Here is a 27,133-nt window from a genome sequence, read left to right as displayed (position 1 = left end):
TTCCTACCTTTTCCAGTGCTCCCCAGGACCATACAAAAGATAAGAAAGAAAGAAATAGTGGCACTTTTTCAGACTTTCTGGCTGAAAAGGCTATGGCTCTCAGGTCTGATTAATCTAGCCCTGGACCTTCTGAGGTCTCCTTCTTTCAGAGGCCTGCTATTGCAAAAACCAATCCTCCAGACAGGTTCAAAATGGACACATGGATGAGTGATTCATTCTCATGTTCCCTAAAAGGAAGTCAACAAACATAACGTATTGTTCTTGTGGTACAAAGAGCATAGCTTAACTACCAGTGCCCTTGCATAAGAATGTTCAAGCTTCTGGGGACAGCGGCTGAGAGAACTGGAGCCTCCTGTTCCCCCCTGCATGCTTGGCCCTTGTCCCCAGAAGTTGAGCCCCGGCAGAGAGTGAGAAGCCGCTGCTGCCCCGCCCAGGCAGCTGGCTACACTGCACAGAGCAGCGAGTGAGAGCAGTTCCATCCTGCTCCTTGCCCGGGCCCGGCTGCCGGGGGAGCAGCTGAACGTGCCATGGGGGAGCCAGCGCAGTAGAAAGACAGAGCCCCTTTCCTCTCCCCCCGCCAGCAGGTAATGTGGGGCAGGGACAGCACGGGGGGCCCCGGGCTGGGGTTGGGGCGGAGACACGTGGGGAGGTCACAAGTCCTCCCCTTTAGCTTCTGCCCCCCAGTATGGGGAGGCACCAGTCATCTATGCACAGGCTTAAGTATCTTGCTGAATGTGAGTGTACTTAAGCACATGTATGAAGTTAAACATGTGCTTAAGTCTTCTGCTTAGTGATGGCTTAGAAGCCTTGGCAGAGGTATTACAATGAATCCACAGCACAACTGAGAATAGAAATCAGGATTCTTGACTCCCAGTCTCCTTATCTAAACAAAAGACAATCTTCCTTGCTCTGAATTACTAAATAAATGTACATTGTATGTGATGAAGTTCTATTGTTTTTAGTGAAAAATAATACTTTTTAAAATATTTTTCAGGTCTGAAGTGTGTGTGCCAGTTGTGTGAGCATACAAACTTCACCTGCCAAACTGAAGGAGCATGTTGGGCTTCCGTCATGCTAACTAATGGCAAAGAAGAGGTGATAAAGTCTTGTGTATCCCTGCCAGAGCTGAATGCTCAAGTCTTCTGTCATAGTTCTAAAAACATTACAAAAACAGAATGCTGCTACACCGACTTCTGCAACAATATAACACTCCACCTGCCCATAGGTAAGCAGTATTTTACGAATAGGCTGTGTTTGAATTATCATGACAGGAGAAAAGATGCATTGCAATTTTAAATAGGTCCACATTCTTCCCTCGGACACTTGTTTAGCTCTCACTGTAGCCAGTGGAAGGTGTGTGCACAGCTGACAGTGGAATGTTGATGAGGGAAATAAAAGAAATTTGATTGCTTAAAAAATCTTTCTGATGTTAGTATCTTAGTTTAGAATTCAAACTGCTTTACTGGTGTCCTATTGAGACCTCTCACAAAATTGTAACCAGTATAATGGAGACATTGTACTGTGTAGCAGCAAAGAAACAAAAATTTTGTCTGTGAATTAAAGATTGCTTGGTCACAGAGAGCTGTGTGTATGTTTTGCCAACGGAATGGGCCCTGCAGAAATTATTTCATTTGATAGTGTCACAGGTGATGATACTTTACAAATAAATGGTAAGACTGAGTTCCTGTCCCCGAGGATTTTATAGTCTAAACTGGACATACAAATATTTAAAGGTTGAGGTCTAGAATTAAATATCTTGGATATGCAAACAGGATAGAGAGGCTGGAAAATGTTTGTACGCTTCCAATTAGGGGGATAATTAGATACCCATTTTTATTTTGCTAGTTAATTCTGTGACTGAAAGTCCCCTCCCACCTGTGGGCAGGGGGATATCTGCATTTGTTTTTTTATTCTAGCCATTGGTACGGGCAGCTGTCATGACTTGTAACATCTTTCTCCTCATCTTGACTAGTTACTTCTACAGTCCTGTAATTTTAAGTGGCATGTCATATTTGATATATGTGGTTGAGAAATTAGTAAAGCTCATGTTGGAGTCTGTTAATATAAAGATCAGAAGGGCAAAGATGGGAGCAAGCATGTAGTATTGCTTTCTATACAATTCAGGGCCAGTCTTGTGTATTATGTTTATTTGGGACAATAGGATCACCTTAGATTCTAAGACCTCATTGTTCAGTACGCAGTGTAGCATATTGACAGGTTTCAGAGTAGCAGCCGTGTTAGTCTGTATTCGCAAAAAGAAAAGGAGTACTTGTGGCACCTTAGAGACTAACAAATTTATTAGAGCATAAGCTTTCGTGAGCTACAGCTCACTTCATCGGATGCATTTAATGAGAGTGAAATAGTTTCTTTCTATAGCATCAGCAAATTTGTTTGTAACTCTTGAGTTTTCAAATTCTGCAAAAGGCTTGTAGCAGCTGATTGAACAGTTTTTAACCAGTGGTATATTGGTGTCATTGAACCTTGTCAAGTATGGATGGATTCCTGGTTCCAATTAGAGAGGCAAGTGTGAGGAAAAAGGTTTACTCTTTTAGGAACTCTATACCATAAAGTTGGTGCCATATTTGAGTCTGGCATTCTCAAAAGTTATAACAGCGAAAAGATTATTTATAGCTTTTTCCATTTGGGATTTAGTTACAGAAAAACATTGCACTTTTCCCCTTTAGTTTTTAGTTAATCCACTCCTATTCCAATAACCTTTCAGGTGGTATAGCATTTATTTATAAAGCCTGTTACTTTTATACAAGATGTTCACATATTCATAGTGTGTATTATAATTAGTCATGTATGTTGTGATGTTACACAGCACTTTACTCAGCGAGTTAGATATGTCTGTTGCTCTGAAGATTTTGTAATACAGCATAAAATGAGATAGGGGACAGCAGTTCAGGGAAGGCAGAGGAAGGAGGAATTACTGATGAAATGAACAAAGAAGGAAACCTGGAACCTGTGGGTTAAAGATGTAGTATGAAGGAAGTAAGGTGGGTGGTGTCCGGGAAGGCTTGGTAAATGAGAAATGGGAGCTCCATGTATAGGGAGCAGCATAATAGAAAGACAAAGATGAAAGTGTGTGACAAAGAAGAGAGGAGTAGAGTAGGAGAAATGTAGGGAGAAAGTGGGACACTCGGAAATGAGACCAGAGGCAAGGCCTTCTAAGTGAGGATGAGGAGCTTGCATTTGATTGAGTAAGATGAGGCTAATGCAGAATCAAAAGGGGTGTGTGTGATAACTTTAGTAGCAGTATTTTGGACACACTTAAAGTGAGTGGGAGTATTTCATGGTTTTCTTATGTAAAGATGTGTGAAGATATAATAAGCAAATCTGACCTCTGATCTTTTTTCCACACCAGCATTTATTCCTCTGCTTTTCCAACCTCCACCATCTTTCTGGCTCTAGCTGTAGTCTATATGCTTGGGAGATGTCTCCTATAGAATGTTTTTCCCATTTCGTCTGGGCCTGCAGGTCATCTTTGTCTCCTGAGAGACGGGGTTTGGGCAGACAACAAGGAAAGCAGAAGTTTTTTCACCAGCAGAAGAGAGAAAGATGGGGCAGGATTCTGTAGAAAATTTCAGAAGGAAGCCGGAGTCTTGCAAGAGGGAGGTGCTGTCTTACCCAGTAGTTTAGGGGAAGAACTTTCACTTGGAGCTGAGGAAAGGAAAAAGAGCTTGGAGAGGGAGGTGAGATTGACTGATGCAAGAGGAGAAGTGATAGGTGGGTATACTTTTCTCGGCTCCCAGTCAGTCACTCAAATTAGAACTTCTGGAAGGAAGGGTATATTCCTTCTTTGGGAGTCTGAGATAAATCTACTTAAATTTACATAAACATTTACAGTATGAATACCTTAAATACCGACATGTTGCAGGAATGATCCTTTTCAGTTGATACTTGCAGATAGCTATTAGTAGTAATTATGTTCTTTTCAGCAGCTTTACTACATACATACATACAATACATAGCACAGAGAATCAAAATACTCTTGATTTAATAAAATGTGCAGCTATTGGAAAAATGGAACAAATTTAACAATATATTCATAGATGTGCTTTCCGTAGCCTTTGTGTCTTTCCAACATTTGAATGGGTAGTTGCAAAACATTTGGTTTCTTATTACTGTTAGCAGTGAGGGTGATCTACTTGGGCTAAAAACTGAGCCCTTTGCCCTACACATTTGGGAGAGTTCATGCTAGAATCAACTACAGAAGTGCCAAGGTTACTTGATTGCTAATCTTTTCCAACAGTTCTTTTATATATTATTCATATTACAGGACAAACATTGTCTAGGTCCAAGCGAAAGCAGGTTTCTTGGAAATTGCTGATTTGTAGGCCCCAAACTCTGGATCCCTTACGGCTGCTTTGCCCCATGTTTCTGGTGCAGAGTGTCCCCAAAGCTGGTGTGTCTGTCCCTGGAAATATTAGAGACACAAGGTGGGTGAGGTAATATCTCTTGCTGGACCAACTTTTGTTGGTGAGAGAGACAAACTTTCGAGCTAAGAGTTCTTTCTCAGGTCTGGGAAAGGTCCTTAGAGGGTCACAGCTAAATAAAAGATGGAGTAGATAGTTTAGCATAAGTAGTTAGCATGTATTCTAAGGGTATGTACAAACAGCAAAGAAAAACCCACAGCTGGTCTGTGTCAGCCGACTTGGGCTTGCAGGGCTCATACTGTGGGGCTATTTCATTGCTGTGTAGGCTTCTGTGCTCAGGACAGCTCCACAGTCCAAGCGCGGGGAGCCTTTGTTTGCTGGCACAGGCCATCTGCAGGTTTTTCTTTGCTGTGTAGACACATCCTAAGGGATCATTCAAGGTGAAGTGGCCCATTAACACTTCTGTAGTCATAGGACAAAAATGGGGGGCTAGTGAGATTCAGATTGTTATAATAAGTCATTAAACCAGTGTCTTTATTAAGACCATAGTTTTTAGTGTCTAGCAAAGGTATGAATTTATCCTGGCTCTTAGACAAGCCTGGAAGCTTAATGGCTTTTGTGCCAACCATGTTCCTGCAGCTGGCATAAGGAGTGTGTCCAGGGGAAGGATTCAGAGTAGCAGCCCTGTTAGTCTGTATTCGCAAAAAGAAAAGGAGTACTTGTGGCATCTTAGAGACTAACAAATTTATTAGAGCATAAGCTTTCGTGAGCTACAGCTCACTTCATCGGATGCATTTGGTGGAAAAAAACAGAGGAGAGATTTATATACACACACAGAGAACATGAAACAATGGGTTTATCATACACACTGTAAGGAGTTTCCCTGAATCTTAGCTATTTCCAGCGGCCATAATGGCACATTGAAACCACTGGCAGTTACTGTGTAAAATAGCTTCTTCTTACTCAGCAGATCTGCAGACTTCTGAACGCAAAGCAATATTTGTTTTGCCTCCATGACTAAAATAAACATTACTGGTCTTTACTCCCATGAGCATGGCAGAACCTACACTGCTGAAAGAGTAGAATTTTTAACTCTGAGGAGCAAGTACCTAAGAGGTTGAGGGCTGAAAATTTACAAATACTTGTGAGAAGTTTAAAAGGAGTTTGGTAAGTAGTTAATATTTTAAGATAATTAACATTTTTGTCCCAGCATCAGTAGGAATTGGCCATTGTCTGCTACTAATTTTCTTTTTGACTATGAAGGCTATTGTTTAAATGAATGGAGAAAAGAAGCTGTTTGCATAGTGCAAACGAGAGCATAGTCAGGACATAGAGCATATGTTAATGATCAATCTGTCGTCGCTATGAAATTATGAACACAGTGTTAAAATAAAAAAGTTTAATGGTTTGCCAATGTGATTTAGTGCCCAACTTGTGCATCCACAAGACCTTATTTCCATTGGCATTTGGCATTTACTGCATGCAAATATTTGTGTGCCCAATTTCATGCTTAATTACACTTTATTGAAAACTTAAAATATATTCTTTGAAATTATAGCCCTGCTTGTAACCATGCAATGTCACAAACACATAAATGGATATGTTCTCAGATCAAGGTGGATGGGGTGAACAAATTCTCATTATACAAAAATTTTAAAAGCAGAGCACAAGAAATGCATAAACTTTGCCCACAAATGTAAGATTAGTTCAGTAGGAAGAACAAGTTTTGACTGATGATGTGGGTATGCCATACTCCTACATCAAAAGCTCATGTTCTACATATGTCAAAAGTGGCTTTTTAAAAAATTGTGTTAACTGATGACTGATGTGTTATGAGGGATACTTATCAGAAGGCAGTTTGTTTACTTTGTGCAATTTGCCTGTTCATGAATTTTCTTAGTAAAGGCAAAAATGGCAGCATGTACTGCTCAATAACAGAATCTTTCTGTCAGTTCTCTCATTGTTTTTCCTCCTTTTGGCTGAGACAGACAACTTGATTTTCTTGCATGAGCCAAGACTACTAATTCTTCTTTTGCACCTGAGGAAGTGGAAAGGTGTGACAATCAAAATATGCAAACACTAACACAGTCTGGATAGCTAAATTTTGACAGGATAACAGCTCCTGGCAGTTACTTGATTTATATCCCTTTATAAAATTTGGGTTAATGTTAATACAGCGCAAAATTAATTTGCATTGATCAGTATTGTCTAGGTTTTTATGTTGCTTGGAGTTTTTTGCTTCTGCTTAATATTTCTAATTCCAGTTTTTCCTGTACAAATCTGTGTCTTGAGTTGACCTTTCTCTGCCAAGAGGTAGAGTCCAAACAAATCTTGGTACACGGCTTCCTGATGGGCCGTCTTTTGCTTCTATGTACTTTCAGTGTGTAACTGGTTATTTTGAGGAGTTGCTAATAAGATCTGTGAGGGTTTTTTGTTTTTGTTTGTTTCCCCCTCAGGTTGCAAACTCAGTTAATAGGTGACTGACCTTCCTAGTTTATTAGGTCATATTCCAACTTTGCAGTAGCTGATGTACAGCTACTAGGCTACTGTATAATTTGGAGAGAATTTTGGCCAGGTTGATTTTATAATTGAGGAAGAAAAAATTCTGTACATGGTTTCTCTTTCCTTTCTCCCATGTCAATGTGCTCAGATGTACTAAATATGTCACCAGATCATGGACTGATAGTACTTAGAGATGTGTTCACTGAATAAAACCCATCTTCCCTATCATCAAAGATACTTGAAATATTATTATCTCAGACAAGGCTTTGGTAACTTGTCTTGCTGCCAGAGTGATCACTTACACCATTTAAAATTTTAGAGACAAAAGTCTTGATCTCAGTTTGTGAAAATGTGAAGGTACACATACAGTACAGTGAAAAGAAAAGGAGTACTTGTGGCACCTTAGAGACTAACACATTTATTTGAGCATAAGCATAAGCTTTCGTGAGCTACAACTCACTGCATCGGATGCATTCAGTGGAAAATACAGTGCGGAGATTTATATACATAGAGAACATGAAACAATGGGTGTTACCATATACACTGTAACGAGAGTGATCACTTAAGGTGAGCTATTACCAGCAGGAGAGCAGAGGGGAATAAAACCTTTTGTTGTCAACTGCTGGAAATGGCCCACCTTGATTATCACTATAAAAGGTTTCTTCTCCCCGCCCCGCCACCCCTGGTCTCCTGCTGGTAATAGCTCACCTTAAGTGATCATTTTGGTTACAGTGTGTATGGTAACACCCATTGTTTCACGTTCTCTATGTATATAAATCTCCCCACTGTATTTTCCACTGAATGCATCCGATGCAGTGAGCTGTAGCTCACGAAAGATTATGCTCAAATAAATGTGTTAGTCTCTAAGGTGCCACAAGTACTCCTTTTCTTTTCACTGTACTGTATGTGTACCTTCACGTTTTCATAAACTTAGATCAAGACTTTTGTCTCTAAAACTTTAAATGGTATAAATGGGTAAGGCCTTAAGATTCTGGTTCATTCAGTGCTCTTTGTCAAATTTTATCTCTGGGGGTCTGATCAGTGCTTTGGTTCTGCAGTTGAGCGATTAGCTTATCTAATGTCACGGCAAACCTGGTGGCTGAACTCTGTGACTTTGTCCTCACCCACAACTATTTCATATTTGGGGACAATGTACACCTTCAAGTCAGCGGCACTGCCTTGGGTACCCGCATGGCCCCACAGTATGCTAACATTTTTATGACTGACTTAGAACAACGCTTCCTCAGCTCTCGTCCCCTAACGCCCCTACATTACTTGCGCTACATGGATGACATCTTCATCATCTGGCCCATGGAAAAGAAGCCCTTGAGGAATTCCACCATGATTTCAACAATTTCCATCCTACCATCAACCTCAGCCTGGACCAGTCCACACAAGAGATCCACTTCCTGGACACTACTGTGCTAATAAGCGATGGCCACATAAACACCACCCTATACCGGAAACCTACTGACCGCTATACTTACCTACATGCCTCCAGCTTTCATCCAGATCACGTTACATGATCCATTGTCTACAGCCAAGCTCGAAGATACAACTGCATTTGCTCCAATTCCTCAGACAGAGACAAACACCTACAAGATCTCTATCAAGCGTTCTTAAAACTACAGTACCCACCTGCTGAAGTGAAGAAACAGATTGACAGAGCCAGAAGAATACCCAGAAGTCATCTACTACAGGACAGGCCCAACAAAGAAACAGAATGCCACTAGCTGTCACCTTTGGGCCCCCATCTTAAACCTCTCCAGTGCATTATCAAGGATCTACAACCTATCCTGAAGGACGATCCCTCACTCTCACAGAACTTGGGAGACAGATCCTCGCTTACAGACAGCCCCCCAACCTGAAGCAAATACTCACCAGCAATCACACAACAAAAACACTAACCCAGGAACCTATCCTTGCAACAAAGCCCGTTGCCAACTCTGTCCACATATGTATTCAAGGGACATCGTCATAGGACCTAATCACATCAGCCACACCATAAGAGGCTCGTTCACCTGCACATTTACCAATGGGATATATACCATCGTGTGCCAACAATGCCCCTCCGCCATGTACATTGGCCAAACCAGACAATCTCTGTACAAAAGAATAAATGGACACAAATCTGACATCAAGAATTATAACATTCAAAAGCCAGTTGGAGAACACTTCAACCTCCCTGGTCACTCAATTTCAGACCTAAAAGTTGCAATTTTGCCAACAAAAAAACTTCAAAAACAGATTCCAATAAGAAATTGCAGAATTGGAATTTGCAAACTGGACACCATTAAATTAGGCTTGAATAAAGACTGGGAGTGGATGGGTCATTACACAAAGCAAAAACTATTTCCCCATGCTATTTCCCCCCCCCCCACACACACACTGTTACTCACACCTTCTTGTCAACTGTTTGAAATAGGCCATCCTGATTATCATTACAAAAGGTTTTTTTTCTCCTGCTGATAATAGCTCACCTTAATTAATTGGTCTCGTTACAGTTGGTATGGCAACACCCATTTTTGCATGTTCTCTGTGTGTAAATATATCTTCCTATTGTATTTTCCACTGCATGCATCTGATGAAGTGGGTTTTAGCCCACAAAAGCTTATGCCCAAATAAATTTGTTAGTCTCTAAGGTGCCACATGTACTCCTTGTTTTTTGTTTTTTTTTGCTGATACAGACTAACACGGCTACCACTCTGAAACTTATCTATGATGACATTGTTTACAAAAGCTGAGCTGTTGACAAAACTCTGCTGCAAGTAATTTGCTAGATTTAGGCTAGTAGGTGTCACTGTAGCAATGTATTTTCTAGGCTTGTTTTACTTTTAAAAGTAAGTTGACCTATAACACTTTGGCCTCTGAGTATTTGTGTTGCATTCATGAAAACATGCATTTTACAAGTTTTAACTGTATTTTAAACATTGTTATGAAGATTATATATATATACTACAGTAGCACGTATAACATTTTCCCCTTGTGAACATATACTTTTGTGTTTGCAACTTCTCATGATAGGATTGCTTCTTCCCTCACGTACAAAATTATGTGCAAGTCTACAGATTTATCATAATTGCAATATCTTGAAATTTTATTTTGTTGAGATTTTTTTTCTACGACTATTGTAAGAAATTTATAAAGGCATAAGTTTATAAAGCCTACCAGTCTGCAGGCTCTTAGAAATTATAAGAACAGTGCTTAATAGCTAGAGTATATTACAACAGCCTGTAAATTGCATCTTTCATTGAGTGCTTGGTGCAGCCTTTTGCTCTGAGATAAATTTCACAGATTTCCGAATGCTTAGGGTATGTCTATGCTGCAATTAGCCTCCCGCAGCCAAACCATGCCAGCTGAATCTGGATCCTGGAGCTTAGGCTAAGGGGCTGTTTAATTGCAGTATAGATGTTCAGCCTCTGGCCAGAGCCTAGGCTTTAGGACCCTGCGAGATATTTGCAGTGTAGACATACTCGGTGTGACACATTTTACTGCTAGATGCATCTCATTGATTTGGAAGGGAATTGTGTAAATACATCCAAGGTCAGAATTGGCCACAAAATTAAAGGGCTCTGGGGGGAACCAGGGTGAGAATTTTGCTGTTAAGAGTATTCTGTACAACTGGCTTGCACACACATGCTGTAGTGATTTTTTACTTTGGTTACCAGAATTTATATAAATCTAGAGTTAAAGCTACAACCTATGAAGATGCAAAATTGTGACATTGCCTCTGTATTTGGAACTGGATTTTTTTTTAAACCAGACAAGTATTTGCACTGATTCTGAGTAAATTAGAGAACAGGCACATATTTTTCTGGAGTAAAAATGATTAATACATTGATCCAAAATAGGAGATGAAAATAGTGTTGGGAGAGACAGATTAAATTTCACCTTACTTTTTACCTCATGAGTGACAGTAATTTTATATAAACTTTTCTGCACCCTTACATGTGAATGTACATTAACCTGTGATGATGTAACTATCGGATATAAGTCTACAGTGCAATGTAAACCCCAGGTTAGTAGAACTCAAGTTAGTAGACCCTGGGTTTGTTAAGCTTGGGCTTGAATGTCTATACTCATTTGTAACCCTATGTTAGGAACTGTTGAACCCTGGGTCCCCACCTGGGGCTCCAGTGTCTGCACTGCATTATGCAGGTCTGAGTCTAGCCACCCATTTCCAAGACTTTCCAGTGCCCTCCTAAAATGTGGCTGCTCTAGCCCTTTTTTTGTGGTGCAGTGTAGGAGAATTTGAGTGTCCAGAGGACCAAAAAAGTCAGCCAGCAGGACTGTGGGATCCTGTTGGTAGACTCCCAGAACATGAGTCCAGTGAGGCTGCATCTATACTGCAAAGCAATAGGGCTTGACTCAGGCTCTCCACCCTCATGGGGTCCTAGGACCCTGGGTCCGTGCCCTGGGTCAGTGTAACTTGTGTTTAGACAGAAAGGGGGTTAGGTCGGAACCTGAGTTTGAACCCTGGGCTTCCACTACAGTGTAGACATACCCATAGAAAGTAGGGCTTTTACCCACAGCTCATTGTGTATTCAGTAATTTGGAAAGACACTCTTATTGATTTCAGTGTATTTTGGGTCATGCCTTAAAAGTAAAATTTTAAAACATTTACAGTACACTGTATATTGATTTGTTGTAATGTAATTTTTTTTTAAGCTTCAGAATCTTCAAGCAGATCAAACCTAAGACCTGTGGTGTTGACAGTGATAGTTACTGTGCCAGTCTGTATCTTGTCTATAGCTGTAATGCTAACTGTATATACATGTCAAGGCCGTCATTGTACATTCAGAAAGAAGAAGCGACAAAATATTGAAGAACCTCTATCTGAATGCAACCTAGTAAATTCTGGAAAAACTCTTAAAGATCTTATTTATGATATGACAACATCTGGGTCTGGATCTGGTATGTATGCACTCCTAAGCAGACTAAAACTTCTATATTTATTAATGAATAGCCAGGAGAACAGAATCACAACATTGTGTTCAGTTTTCTTAGTTCAATAGGCGAAGTGATAGCAGTTAAAGTTTCCACTATCTAGTACAGTACTATTGGTTTGTGTGGGTATTCCTGACACTTAGAATGGGAAGTACTACTAGAACCTATAGTATCTTTCTTACGATAAGGAGGTTAAAAAACTGTGCCCACTGCATGAAATGTGTTGCCTTATGGAAAGAAATGTGTGTCATAGCTTTAGGAGTTTGTCAAGACACAGTATTACCTAAAGAGATTTCATGTTTATCAGGGTAATTGCATGGTATGATACTTCAATTGATGTGGGGATCTTGTTAAGTTAAAGTGATATGAAAAGATACCACAATGCATACTTCATAATTATCAGATTGGGCTGTTGTCTGTATGGGACAGATTTCTGTAACAAGAATGGTTTGTTTTAGAATTGAAAATAAATAAATGGTGCTTAAAAAAACAGATTTAATAAAACATATATTTTAGACAGCTCTTTGTTGAGTGCAGTCAATAGACTTAGGCCTTGTTTACATTGGGGATTTGTCACAGTTACAGCTATCTTTGGCTAGCTAGTTGTGTAACTATTATTGCAAACCCCTAACACAGAGAGAGCCACAATATACACTGGTGCAACTTACCACGCTTTCAAACAAATAGTGGTTTTGCTTGTCCACATTATAGGGTGTTCTCCAGTAGCTGGCCACTCATATCTGTAACTGGGGGGGGGGGCAAATCTTGAGTGTAGTGAACCAATATAAAAATTACAGCTGTTTAAACCTAAATGTCACTGTTTCTAAAAGCAGGCCTTTGATACTGTTCCTATGGAAAGATTGGAATACTTGGTACAAAATGTATTAACACATTAGAAGCATTCTTATGTGTACTGCCGACAAAAATGCAGTTTTTCATTGAGGTTAGTTGGATTAATGCTGTCAGAGAGAGTGGATTTTTTGATAATCCAAGAGAAATCTGACAATAAATCAAGTGAAGCAGGAGTCACTGTTAGACGATCCAAACAGTAATAGAATTTAAAGGTACTTTGTAAGATGCTTCTTTTTGTATGCATGTTTATGCTTATCAAGGATATATGTCCTAAATTCAAAGGTCAGTCTCATGGTGGTGATTCTTCGGTGTTTTTTGAGCAAAACAACCACAACTGTATTGAAATAAATATAGTTTTAGATTACTAAAATTGCTTAAATCTAGCTCCACAATAAGACCAGCTTGTCATTCTTTTATTATAGGCAGACCAGGTAGTACCTCCTATTATTAAGGTAGTTCGGATCTTCCCATTATAAGACCCAGTTTTTGGTTGCTTATAGCTTTTGCTGAATTTTAATCATTTTAGGCTGCAATTTTCCATGCTGGGTATCTCCATCTGGCTGGCTGATTTTTTTTTTTTTTTTTTTTTTAATTGTAGTCAAAATAGTTCAGCCATTTCCAAGAAGGTGGCTAGGGAAAAATGCATTGTTTTGCCCATGTTTTTTAAAAAATGTGGCCATCTATTTTGTGTGTGTGTGTGTGTGTGTGTGTGTGTGGAAAAGCTCTAACCCCGCTTCTTTCCACCCTCCAGTTTGTAGCAGGGACTTAAAATTTGGCAGGGACATGGCTTTTATGTGAGGAACATGCCTTTTCCATTCCCTTCAAAATCCATCCTCATTTAGCCAAGTTAATATTGTAGTTTGCACATAGTCAGAGACTTAGATTTTAACTACTAAATTCCCAGGAGAGTCTTTCTCACTGAGCATGCTATCCTCTGTGGCCAAGCAGGACTTTCCCTGCAGTTGCAGTTTTGGGATATGCTGCAGGCCATGCTGGGTCTGGGCACCTGCTCTGAGAGCAGGGAGACTGTTTCTCTTTTGCTCTCAGTGACTTCCCTACTAAGCCCAGACAACATGGAGGAGGAAGCTGCCTGATTTGAATACAAAGGGGACAAGAGCTGGACATACCAGAATGACAGGGGGAGAAGGTTGGGAGATGGAGGAGGATCATTAGGATGATCATCCTGATCATTAGGATTTTGTAGAGGAGACTGCCACTGGAGGCTGGTGGGGAGAGAAAATTTTCCTTTTCCTCACGAGGACACAACCAAGACCTTTTTGAAGATTTTTGTGAAAAATGAGGCAGGCAGGCAGGCAGACAAGCCCCATCTCCAGAGTAGCCAAAAGGTTGATGGTTAGGGCACTCACTGGATGTTGAAAAGGCAGGTCTAAGTTCCTACTCTAAATGAGGCAGAGCAGGGACTTGAACCTTTCTCACATACAGGATGGAATTTCTGATTAAAAAACCATTCTCTGTGAACATTTTGTTGCAGCTGGTATGTACCCGTGAAAAGTTTAATATCAACGAATCAGTGTTTTCTGCTGAAAAGCTGTTTGATTGAAATATTACTGACCAGCTTTACTTATTTTTGAGCCAAATGATTTATTGCATTGCTGCTTCAGCATGTGGACGTCTGGAGTTAGTAACATCGCTAGGATAGTTTAGAGCAAGAAGTCATGCTTATCTTATGTCCATATGTGGAAGGTTGCCCACATTCTTATACTAAAGATTCAACTGAAAATCATAAAGAACCATGACAATATACATTCAGTTCAAGGAATGTTTGAGGTAGATTTACAATCCCTCACTCTGACAAGGATTGTGCATAATTCATGCCTTCTCTGTTTATCCACTTTGGTTAGTCAGAATTGGAAAAAATAGTTACAGGAAGTATGTGTATGTTACTTGTAAGCTCATGTAATTACAACATATTAGAATATATGTTTTTAATTTGAATTTAATAATAATTGCTAATGCACTCTTTTACAAGTATCCTCATTCTGTTCATTAGGTTTACCTCTACTGGTCCAAAGAACAATTGCACGAACAATTGTTCTTCAAGAAATAGTAGGAAAAGGCCGATTTGGTGAAGTCTGGCATGGAAAATGGTGTGGGGAAGATGTAGCTGTGAAAATCTTCTCCTCGAGGGATGAAAGGTCTTGGTTTCGTGAGGCAGAAATCTATCAGACAATTATGCTGAGACATGAAAACATCCTGGGTTTCGTTGCTGCTGATAACAAGGGTATATAGTGTTTCCAAACATAGTTTCACAATGTTTATTCTCTGCACTATGGCAGCCCAATGAAGTTGATTTTTCCACAACCCCTGCTCTATTTTGCTAAAATACAGGGATGTGTGTTTAATGATTTGAGGAGCTGATTAGGAAAACTTATTTTAAATCTGATCATTAGGATTGTGAGATCAGTTTACAATTTTTAGGCTGTAGTCCTTCCTTAAGCAGACCTCTGTATCTGCATGGAGCCATTAGGCTCTGCACAGATGCAGACTTGAATGGAGTTCAGTGTGGGATTAGGGCCTCACTGATTTACGTGAAAGTTTAAATGAGTCTTATTTCTATAAGGTAGTTCATTAATTAGAATAATGCTTGGTAAAATATTACTGAAAGATTGACTATTTATGCTATCAACTTGATAATCAAACTGCATCAATGCTTTATACCTTCCACTTTAAGCCGTACATCTATAAAAATAGATCACTTTATACAGATGATAACATAGCAGGAAAAGAACTAAATATGGCAATACATCGGAGGAAGTAAAGTATGATATGAGAATGTCTTGAAATTCAAGATTGCTGTACAAAAACCTTGTAAAAAAACATTAGTTCATCTTTAATTCCAAGAGCTACAAGAGTTGATGATGATCTTGCTAACATGGAGAACAATGAGCTGCATTTCCTTTGGTTCTCTGGTTGTTGGTACTGTCACCAGCTCTTGTGGGGGGAAAGAGAGCACCCCTCATTTTTGGTGGCCATATATTCAAAAGGACTTAGCTTCCAGAAGCTCCCGTTGTTCTCAGCGGGAAGACTAGTGCTAAGCACTTTTGAAACTCGGGCCATTAATCTGCTGGGATCTCTGTGCTGCATAACATACCAAATATACAATGTAAAATGCATGCAGTGCAGCCTCCCTTAGCAGGTGTGCATATCCACTTTGAAATTCTGAATTTGAAACCACTCCTGTGGCATGGGGTCTAAAAGAGTGGTTAATAGGGGTAGTTGTTTTTTTAAATCAGCTCACCTTGAAAATTCTGATCCTTTTGTGTTTCTTTTATTTATATATATATATAATATATATATATGTATGTATAAAAATAAATAAAAAATTGGCTAGTTCTTTACAATGTTAAATAAGATTATTTTCTTTTGGTAGATAACGGAACTTGGACTCAACTGTGGCTTGTATCTGAATACCATGAGCAAGGCTCCTTATTTGATTATTTAAACAGAAATGTTGTGACCATTGATGGTCTGATTAAGCTGGCACTTTCAATAGCTAGTGGTCTAGCACACCTTCATATGGAGATAGTTGGTACACAAGGTATTTGTATTTCTCTTTAATATATCCATTTTAGGAAATATGAGTGGAAACTTTGGGTGGTATTTTCAAAAATGCTTTAGTTTATTAGTCACAAGGAACGGTAAAGACTTCTTTTACGAACAGCTTGGTATCTTAGTAGGTGTCTTTAAAGATTGTAAAATAAATTAAATAGAACCCTAAATGTAGATGGTGCTTTATAAATAGAGAGTAAGACACATTACATTTTTAGTGGTGCTTGCAGTCTACACAGCCACCAAAACATCTAGCAATACAAATTCTGCAGCACACTGAAAATAGAAAATTCTGGAGTGGCATAAAATTAATTGAATTTAATATCAAACAATGTAAGGAATATTGTACTGATTTTCATTTTCATTTCATTGTCATTATCATTTTAATTAAATTATACAATGGAGGATTTTATTTATCTGAAGCTGCCACAGGTTCTCCAGTCCATTCCACTGGAGTGTCACAGAATCCAGGGGATTTTGCTGTAGAATTCAGTTACTTAAGGTTTTGGAATATACTCAGTGGAGTCCATCTGTTGACTAATTTTTCTTTTTACACGTCCATTGGAGAAGCTGGGATATAAGAGGCATGCACCAGCCAATGCATATCTGAGTAGAGTAGGAGCATGGAAAACAGGATATTTTTGGTTCCTGAAACATGACTACAGTTTGGGAATAAAGGAAATGTATGAACAAAAGATGCCTTCGTTAGGCTCCTCTGGTTAGCATTGGCACATGCCCAGAAACTATCTTGTGCTAAACACAGCCCCAATTTTTCTGTGTTGAGAAGGGAGATGTCAATAAACAAGCTGTGTTTTAAGATTCACAATAATGCTTTTAGTTGCCTTTTTGTCTTAACAGGCAAACCAGCTATTGCACACAGAGATCTGAAATCTAAGAACATCTTAGTGAAAAAAAATGAAACCTGTGCCATTGCAGATTTAGGACTTGCTGTGAGACATGATGCTGTATTGAACACAATTGACATACCTCAGAATCCTAGAGTGGGAACGAAGAGGTAAGACATTTTAAATAGACAAGTTAAGTATTTTTCCTTAAATATTAGGAAGATCTTTTCAGCCTGATTTCCATTTCTGTGCAATTTCTGAGCACTGTATGAAGCAGGCATGCTCCTTCTTTTCCCAGCCCTTCCCCTTTCTTTTTGACCTCTGCCTGCACCATTTTGCCAATTGGGGCAGATCTTAACCCTTAATCTAGGATATCCATGTTTTGTGATAGAGAACACAAGGTGGAGATGGTCCAACCCTTCTTGTGGACATAAGAGTATTTTGGGACCTCTCTGGATTTAAAGTAAGTTTCCAATGACTTGGTTATGATTCTGTTTACAAATTCAGACATCAAATTATAGGTAGTCATGTGATCCTGGTTTGCCTGTGCGCCCCATGGCTTTAAGTATCTGGTTAATATGAATATTAAATACTAAAGTTAATATAAATACTAAAGCTAGTCAGATGAAAGACTAGTTGTTAAACACCTTATTACAGGGTGACACTGGTCCTTTAAGTGGGAGCCAGGCCTGTGCACTTGTGCCTTATCAGCCTGCAATTTGACCAGGGCTAAGAGGGCACCTGGGTGTAGAACAAGGAGAAAAAAGACTTGGTGAATCAAAGCTGCCTGAGTGGGAGTCAGGGGCACGGGAGAGATGTCTGTGGAAGGTTACAGAAGGAAGCAGAAGGTGTTTCCTGAGGGAAGACTGAAGGCAAGGAGAGCAGCAAGAGGGATTTGCTGGCTGGCATCCCCGAGCCAGAGAGCCAAGGCTGAAGGCAGGAGCCACAGCAAAGGGGAGTTGCCTGCCTGCTAGCTCTAAGCTGGAGAGCTGGAGCCAAGGGCAGAAGGTGGGGGAACAGCAGAAGAGCTTACCTGCTGACATCTCCAGGGCTGGACTTAGGAGCCAGGAGCGAGCCAGGGGAAGTGAGGGATGCTTCCCTGGCAAGGATGCTCCCAGCAGAGAGGCTCTGTGTGAGGGTACCTGCTGGGAAGAGCAGGGTTGCACTCCATTTTGAAGGCCTGGAATTGCTGTCATGGTACAAGGACAGAGGAGAGCTGACATGGAGTCCAGCCATGGTCAAAGAGGCCAGTGTGTGGTATGTGGGACACCAAGAGACAAGATGTCTGGAATTTTAATGACTGCTTGCACTGGCATGAGAAATGTACTATATGTTTGGGACTTATGTTTTGGACCATTTGTTATAACCAACCCTAAAAAAGGTGGTGGTGTAGCAAGAGAGCCTGAAGTGGAGTTAGGGAACTCTAAAAAGGGAAACTGAGGCAGGTGTGCCTGTCATGCCGCAGCCTGTTGCAGGCGGGGCTGCCGCCTTATGCACCCCACATATCTTTAGGTCCTCCTGCCCACGGTAATGACAGCCACATTGCATCCTGTCAGCACTCTTAGGGGTAGTGACGGCATGCTCAGCTGCTACCTTTACTCCACTCTTTACTGTGGTTAGAATTTATTTTCATTCTCTCGCAAGTCTTTGATGGTGCTTTTCCACACTAATTTCATTAAATCCAATAAGTTTGTCTTGTAGAGCACTTTATTAATGAAAAGCAAAATAAGCATTGAGATGAAATATAAATGGAGGAAGAATAAAACTCTTTGGCCAGAGTAGCTACCTACCTCTCGCACTTTCATGGCTATTAGTCATTTAGCTACATGTAAGGATTTTCATTACAGAAAGTCCCTTGTTTGACATGCAAGTCAATGGAAATTGAGGGTGGCTTTCCAACATGTTCCCAACCCTCTCCATGTCAAATATTAGAATTTTTATTAGAACTTTTGTAAATTGTGCACGTGTATGACTTTTTTAAAGGTACATGGCTCCTGAAATACTTGATGATGTAATGAACATGAGCATCTTTGAGTCCTTCAAACATGCAGACATATACTCTCTTGGTCTGGTGTACTGGGAGATATCACGAAGATGCTCAATTGGAGGTAATATATTTAGCTGTTTTATGTTGCATTCAGACTTGATAAAAATAATTTAAAGGAATTTAAAGGAAATACATTCATACAATGTATGTACCACTTTTAATTGAATTTTCCATATTGTGGAAGGAGAAAGAATTGCATGATTTAAAAATTTCCTGTTGAGCAATTATTGATATGAAAGAGTTAACAAGTGAATAAAGAACAGTTAATGCCTATCTGATTTAATTATTCTGAAATATCAAAAGCAACAAAACAGATATGTAAATTATTTTTCAGTTCCTCTGTCAAACTAACTAATGTATATAGTAGAACTCATTAGAAAACCAGTTTCTCCCATGCAATTCCCCTATTAATTGGTTTCCACTCTGCAGAAAGTTTCTTTCAAAATCTTGATCTGAAAAAACCCACAAAATTAACCTCAGATGATGATGATCTTGTGTGCTGGCAATATGAAAAATAAGGGACCCATATTGTCAGGGAATGCAGTAGACCTGCTCACATTCTGTAGTGTTTAGGTCGCAAGGGCTGGCAACAAAGAAACCTCTACTAGTTTGGATTTTACATGTTTTTGAACCAAGAAGATGAAACTCCATTCTCTCTGCACTTCCGCCAGATCTTCTTTACTCCCAAGGCCCCAAGACCGCTCACTTTCTTTCTTATCTTTAGTTGCCTTCTTCCCAGGGCTGCCTCCAATCAGGTCTTTTTGACCTATCTACTGCTGCAGTCCAAAGGGGGTTGGTGAAGGGGGTAAGGCTCTTCTATCCTAGAACTCAACAGGTGTATCTAAATGAGTGAGCACAAGGACAGTGATGTTTAGTATGGAACCTAGTTAGGGATTATGGTTTCTTTTTCCTCTTGTAGGAATTATTGAGGAGTACCAGTTGCCTTATTATGATGTTGTGCCTTCGGATCCCTCAATAGAAGATATGAGAAGGGTAGTCTGTGAACAGAAACTGAGACCAAATATCCCAAACCAGTGGCAAAGTTGTGAGGTGAGTTCCTCCACCCCCATTTTTAGAAGCATATTTAAATTTATTCTTTAAGGCTGGGATTTTCAAAGTAGCCCAAGGGAGTTAGGTGCCAGACTTCCATTGTATTTCAATGGGATTTGAATGTCTAGCTTCTTAGCTGGCAGAAGCAAGGGGCTTTTGAAAAGCCTGGAAGAACTTAAATGTGCAGGTTGGGTCACTCTGGAGCCAGTTGCTAACCTGAACCCCTTTCTCTAGTGTATGGGAAGGCAGCAGGCCTTAAGGAGGTGGGCACTCTTGTACCCCTTCTCTGCTCCCCCCACCGCTGGGCACTGTGTGGCATCCCCTGATGCCCATTCAAAATCCCTCCCCCGCTGAGTGCAAGAAAGGGGCATTTTTAAGGTGAATATGGCCAAATGGGCCTGACAGCACTGCATATCAAAGTACTCTTTTTTCTCTTTGACAAACCAAAACAAACCTTTCTAAGTTTCTGTCATTTCTGCTGGAATATTATTTCAAAGTATTCTATTATATCTTGCATTGGAGTATTTTTAATTGATGCTGCACTGAAACAGTGGATTTTTTTAATCCTAAACCTCTTTTTCTTTGTCTTAAGGCACTCCGAATCATGGGTAGAATAATGCGTGAGTGTTGGTATGCTAATGGGGCAGCTCGACTGACTGCGCTCCGCATTAAGAAGACCATTTCGCAGCTCTGTGTACATGAAGATTCCAAAGCCTAAATGGGTGATTTGGGGGAAAGAAGGAATCATTCTCTCCATCTTTTTACATGCAGTTTTTTTTCTGTCTACCTCACGTATATACAGTGCAGTATTTAAGTGCCCAAACCACAGCACTGAAAAATAACTTCATACAACCAGCTGCAGCTTTTGGTTGGTGTTGCTGTTTTTATAAAGCAAATCACCAACTCGCGTTGTTTTTTTTACATGAAAGTTCATATTAGGAAAATAGCAGAACTGAGCTACGAAACAACATTCCATATTTAAACTATTTTATTATTCTTAAGCTTTTTATTCTTGTTAAAACCAAAATACACTGTTGGTGGAATGTATGGGTTTAAAGAGAGGTATGTAAAAGAAACCACATATGTTTTATCCTCTAACTAAAATCAGACCAAATTCATTGAGCTTCTTGGGTGTTTTCCCATAGAATCCTGTAGAATATTATGACAATAGAGTGCATTTATATGTTTTTATATTGTATTTATCATTTAGTAACCAATCAGTTAAGAAGAATATTCCACTGAAAATGTATACTGTGAAGCTAAACATGTGAGTCAGTCAGTCTCTCTCTCTCTCTCTCTCCCCCACCCTCCTCTCCTTTTTTAAAGATTTGTTATTACAGCTCAATTTGCAACACCGTAGTTAAGATGTGGCAGTATTTTTGTTATGTACCCCTATTTCAGGGATTAATCAAACCGCCATAAACACCTACTCTGAGCTAACTGTTTCAAAATTTCAACCAAGGACCAGTTTTTCTTTTTATCAAATTGTGAGGAAAAGTAATTTGGGAAGTATTTCCTGGTATTTGTGGGGGGAATTATAGGAATGCTACAGTGTAATCTAAAAAGCATGTATTTTTCACCAACCTTTTTATAGACCATTAGTCAAAGTTTTATTGTCTTTTGGTATTTTGCAGAGTGAGAAGATCTAACAAAGTTATTTGCTGTAAAAGCACAATTTATTGGGTGAAATTGATTCAGATGCAGAGATTCATACAAGCTAACCTGTACCCCGTATACATCAGCACAAATAGTTGTGTTTGAGGGGGGCCAGGGTGAGGTCCACAAGATTTGTAACTCTGAACCAGCAGTTCCCACACTGAGAGTGAGTGGTATAGACAGTGCTCACAGAGATGGTGCTAGCCCATTGGGGACCCTATGCAGGAATATTTTGGCCTGCCCCCATACAACACATAATAAAAAGTGAATAGGGGCACCCCCTTGATCTGCTCAGGGCCCTAAGCAATTGCTTAGTCTGCTTAAGCCTAGTGCTGGCTCAAGACTATAGGCTGGAGCAATAGTACTCATGAATGGTTGTATTGGAGTTCCTGTGTTCTGACCTGGCTTTGGGAAATGTATTTCCCTCCCACAGACCACTTCCCCCATACTTAAAATATTTTTAAAAAGTCCAATCCACTCTGCAGACACAGGAACTTTTTCAGTGTTTCTAGCACAGGAATGTAATACGCATGTGCAACAGTTGAAGAAAATCTCTGGATTTAAAGGGCTAAAGCCAAGGGTGCCAGAACCTTTGCAGAAGTGTGTGTGTGTAGGGGCGGGGGAGCGGCACTGGTGCAGGAACTGGAAGGGTCAGGGGACCATGCCCCCCAACTTTTTAACTTGAGTATAGTTTGGGGGGCAGGGACAGCGTTTCCCCCCCCCCACACAGTAAGCCTGGTGCAGGTGTAGAGCAATGCTGGCAGGGGCTGTGCTTTGTGGTGGTGTTGCCTCCCCAAATTGCAAGCCTTGGGCAGGCATGGAGCAGCACTGGTAGGGGCTGCGCTTTGCAGCGGGGGAGCCGATCACTCCCCAACCACAAAGTACAGCTCCTGCTGGTGCTGCTCCGAGCCTGCCCAAGGTTTGCATTTGAGGGGGGAAATACCACCCCTACCCCTCAAATTACACCCATATTAAAAAGTGGGGGGGCACGGCCCCCTGCCCACCCTGGTTCTGGCATCATTGTCCAAAAGTGCTCATTGACATAAGGCCGTACTGGTTTCTTCAGAAGGGTCAATCAAATATGCATCTCATTAACGGCCCCAGGGTATCGGGTAAACAGGACATCAAAATGACCCCTAAATAGTTATTTTCACAATAATGTTAGCTTACAAAAGTGTAGTATGAGTAGGCATTTTCAAAGGTTCGTAAATATTCTGTTATTTCATGATTTCCTGTAATGGATTGGAAGGCATGTGGATAAGTAACTTTGATACGCTTTGAGACAGATTTGTTCATATGTCTTTGATTTTGTTTTATTACAAAAATAATTTCTTATAACCACAGTTTAAAAATATATATATTAAACCCACATAATCCAGGAAATTCAAAATTAGATCTACAAATCTCTTCACAACATCACTGATTTTGGGCAATATGATCTTTTATTATGGTGTAGGGAGAGGAGGAAGTCTTTACAAGAGTGGGTGATCTTACATAGCATAGATACTTGATAGTTTTTGTGAGTGCAACTAATCTCTGTTGCTGGGTCTTTTGACTTCTGCTTTACGTGGAAAACAAGGAATGTAGCCTTCAGTCAGCCGTGTCAGTGATCCATGTTTTATCCTGACATGTTGACTTCTGGTGCAGTGGATGTTGTTTGTTCTTTAAATCAATACTAGTGAGTGTAGCATACATGTTTGTAGAACTTATACAGTCACTTTACACTGCTTAAACTGAGGTGAAGATTTAGTTATTTGTGGCCCTTTAATTAGACTGTAGGGTAGACACCAGATTTGTAAAGGTATTTAGGTGTTGCTCCACTCAGCATTGCAAAGCCTAAGTCGCTTTTAAAAATAATAATTTTTAACATGAGGTAGCAGGGTCTACATGGTCAAATAGTGCATGGCAGGCTAGACCATTGTAGATTTATACCTGGGCTTTCTGCACACTAACTGGCGATGTAGATAAGCTCTAAGTCTCATTTTAAAAAATGACTTGGTCAATGGGACTAGGCTCCTAAATCAGTTGGGTATTGCAGTGCTGAGTAGAACAATGCCTAAATACCTTTAAAAATCTGAGCCTGTCTCTAATGAATAGCTAGTAAGTTTTATTTCTGTATGTTTTGATTTACAGTCAAACTGAATATATATTTTTAATATTCTATATGTATAAATTATACCAGGCAGTTTTGTCACATACACACTTTCTAATCTACAATATTTATTTGAAAATTAAATGAAAAGTAACCAACCACTATAATTCTGTTGCAAGAGAATTTTTTTAGTCTTGTGTTTTATCTGTTTACAAAGTTTAAAGATGATTTGGATCTTTTTAATATCAGTGAATGTGCAACAACAGAAGAATCCAGCATATGAGCTCATATACTGTAATTCAAAACCAGCTTGCACTTAAAAACAAAAATTGTCAAGGAATTTCTTTGTGAAAGGGCCTGATCCACCTCCCACTGAATTCTGCCTTCTTCCTGTTCTACTTCTCTCATGGTACTGCTCTGCTACCTACCCCAATAAGGGAGAACTAACAATTTAAAATGCCTTGTTCAAAAATTTTAAATGACACTTAACTTTCAAACTCCTGAACAGCAAATGTAACTTTTCTTGTCTGCATAGTAAACACTGGCATTTTTATCTGTTTGAATAATCAAAGTGGTGATTTCCGTGCCTTCTTGGTTGCAAAGATTTGAACTGCTTCCTGAAGGTCCATAGTCTGGGCCAGCTCATGCTCTATTGAGATGGTTGCAACGCTGACCAGCCTCTCCTGTGTCATTGTGGAGTGTAGATGTGTTTTTATTAACTTCAGCTTGGAGAAGCTGCGTTCTCCACTGGTAACTGTAACAGGAAGTTTTAAAAGTATGTGCAGAACAACAAAAGCATTTGGAAAGAGGGTGGTCATTTTATTTGTGCACATATATTCCAGAACAGCCTTTGGAGTTGATCCTGCTGAAATGTATTTTGAAAGGGCTTTCAGTTCATCACCTAAATCAATTGCATCAATATTGCGCATGTCATCATGTATCAACACTGTCTCTAGGGCCCTGCATTGCTGGTATAGGTCTTCAGGTATAGTGAGGAGTTTTGGAATATCATACAACATCCCAAATATACTGCTGTGTTCCTTGAGCTGCATGAAACATTCTTCAACTGACTGTATTGCACAATCTAGCACCTGGTTAAAGAAATCAACTTTGAATTGTTGTTTGGGGTCTCTTATGGGATTATCCCGTGCCTTGTAATCAAAATGTCATTGTCGTCTTCGGTGACTCTTGTATTCTTCAATGGGTGAGAAAATAGCTTCAGTGTGAATTCCTCTGCCAAATTCTGTGCACTCTTCAGAACATTTTGAAATCCCTCATCTGACTGGTAAGACTGTAGGTATGACTTTGCTTTGTCCAGTTGTTCCATTGCACCAGATATATCAAGGTACCTTGGAGTCTCTTGCTTACAACATTTATTTCAAACAGTATGTCATGCCACAACACTAAGCCACACAGAAATTTAAAGTTATGTATGTTTCTGATGATTCCATTTCCCTCTGCCATTGTTCTCCCACGAACAGTTCCTATCATAGCATTATCCTCCATAATGCCAACTATGGCATCATCTGACTTCCCAATTTGGTGTTTGATAGGCTTTATCGCCTCCATTTGACTTTCCCATCTTGAGGCACTCAGTGGTTTGTGTTAGAGAGGATGTTCCCAGATGTTGCTTCAAAATTTGCCGTTGATGCAGAGAAAAAAACATAGATGCTTTGAATTACATTGAAAAATTCAGCAGCCTCACTAGAAGCTGATGCTGCATCACTGACCACCAAGTTCAATGAATGAGAACTTCATGGGACAAAAAAAGCTTGAGGGTTTAACTCTCGGATCTGTGTCTGCACTCCTCTGTTCTTTCCTCTCGTGTTGGTACCATTATCGTAGCCCTGACCTCTCATGTCAACTATCGCAATTCCCGTATCTTCCAGCTTTTTAAGAAGCACATTTGTCATACCAGCTCCTGTAGTATCGTCAATGTCAATAAATTCTAGAAAATGCTCTCTGACAGTCACCATTGCAGGGACATTTTCACTAGTTTCTGTTACAAAATACACCATTAAAGTCATTTGTTCCGTATAGCTGATGTCAGGTGTGCAGTCCAGAATAACAGGGTAATATCTTGCTGACTTCAGAACTGCCACAGTCTTCTGTTTGACTTTTGTTGCCAGTAACTGTATGAACTCATTTTGAATTGTTTTTCCAAGGTAGTGGTGTGTGTACATTTCTTGGGTGGTGACTCTTCTTAGATGCTCGTGGAGTACAGCATCAAACTCAGCCATCAGCTCCACAATTTTAAGGAATTTTCCATTGTTTGGCATACAGGGCTGATCTGAAGTGCCACGCAGTGCTAGGTTTTGGGTAGCAAGCATTCTCACTGTGGCAATGAGCCTTTTCAGAACATTTTGCCAGTAAAGAGACTCTGATGCAATCTTCTCTTGATGCTGATCATCTATGGGGGCCTTTAACCTTAGTCTCATCTCAAACTCTTTCCGCCTATGGAATGCTCTCTGGTGATTTGCTGCCTTCTCATGGCAAGCCAGATTTCTAGCCAGATTTTTCCAGTCCTTTGTTCCTGTAGAACCCATATGGCTGGAACATTAGACTGGAAGAGTTTGCAACAAAAACAGTATGCAGCATTCTGGGTTTTTGAGTACATAAGCCGTGGCCTCTCCACTTTGTCACCATTGGGGATTTTATGCCAGTAATATGTTGGATGGAAACTTCTATTTTCATTGTCTTTGGGGAACATGAAGTTTTTCACTTGTTGTGGCCCAGGCAGTACAAGGAAGTCCCTCAGGCTGTTGCTCAAGTGGGTCCACGGTCCTGGATCATCTAGACTTAAGGAACTAAACTCAGCAGCAGCTGTTCCTTGCGCCTCCACCACACTTTTTTCTGATCTACACTTTTCTTCAGGAATGTGCATTGTTACATCCATTTGAGATGGAGATATGGATGCTGCAGTAGCTGTCAGGTCAACTGCACTCTGACTAACTGGAAGATCAGGCATCTCCTCACCACTCACATCCTCGCTGGGGCCGGAAGGCTCACCATGAACATCTGTGTCTATGTATCTCAGGAGAGCTCCTTCCTGCTTAGATGGAAAAGCTTCCTTTGCTTTTTTCTTTTTCTGAATGCTGCCCCAGAGGGACGTTTTCTTCTTTCACACATGCCTGCTGTTCTGTGCCAGCTATAGTGGCCCTCAACACTCAATTGAAGGGGACAAATAAGCAGG

At 40.1% G+C, this 27,133-nt stretch overlaps 1 protein-coding gene across 2 annotated transcripts in view; it reads left to right on the top strand.

The window, feature by feature from the left end:
• Window positions 1-24,107, top strand: part of ACVR1C (activin A receptor type 1C) — a 36,354-nt gene extending 12,247 nt beyond the window's left edge. For both annotated transcript variants that reach the window (XM_038422500.1, XM_038422501.2), the window contains exons 2-9: window positions 995-1,225; window positions 11,550-11,795; window positions 14,692-14,922; window positions 16,072-16,239; window positions 17,109-17,265; window positions 19,079-19,203; window positions 20,062-20,192; window positions 20,785-24,107. In XM_038422500.1, coding sequence (XP_038278428.1) covers window positions 995-1,225; window positions 11,550-11,795; window positions 14,692-14,922; window positions 16,072-16,239; window positions 17,109-17,265; window positions 19,079-19,203; window positions 20,062-20,192; window positions 20,785-20,910 — 1,415 coding nt within the window. In that variant the 3' untranslated portion in view covers window positions 20,911-24,107. The remainder of the gene's footprint in view (window positions 1-994; window positions 1,226-11,549; window positions 11,796-14,691; window positions 14,923-16,071; window positions 16,240-17,108; window positions 17,266-19,078; window positions 19,204-20,061; window positions 20,193-20,784) is intronic.
• Window positions 24,108-27,133: the final 3,026 nt, after the last annotated feature.

This window comes from Dermochelys coriacea, chromosome 11 (genome assembly GCF_009764565.3).
Source record: "Dermochelys coriacea isolate rDerCor1 chromosome 11, rDerCor1.pri.v4, whole genome shotgun sequence".
In the NCBI taxonomy this organism is placed as follows: domain Eukaryota; kingdom Metazoa; phylum Chordata; order Testudines; family Dermochelyidae; genus Dermochelys; species Dermochelys coriacea.
This window is presented reverse-complemented; position numbering and strand designations above follow the sequence as displayed.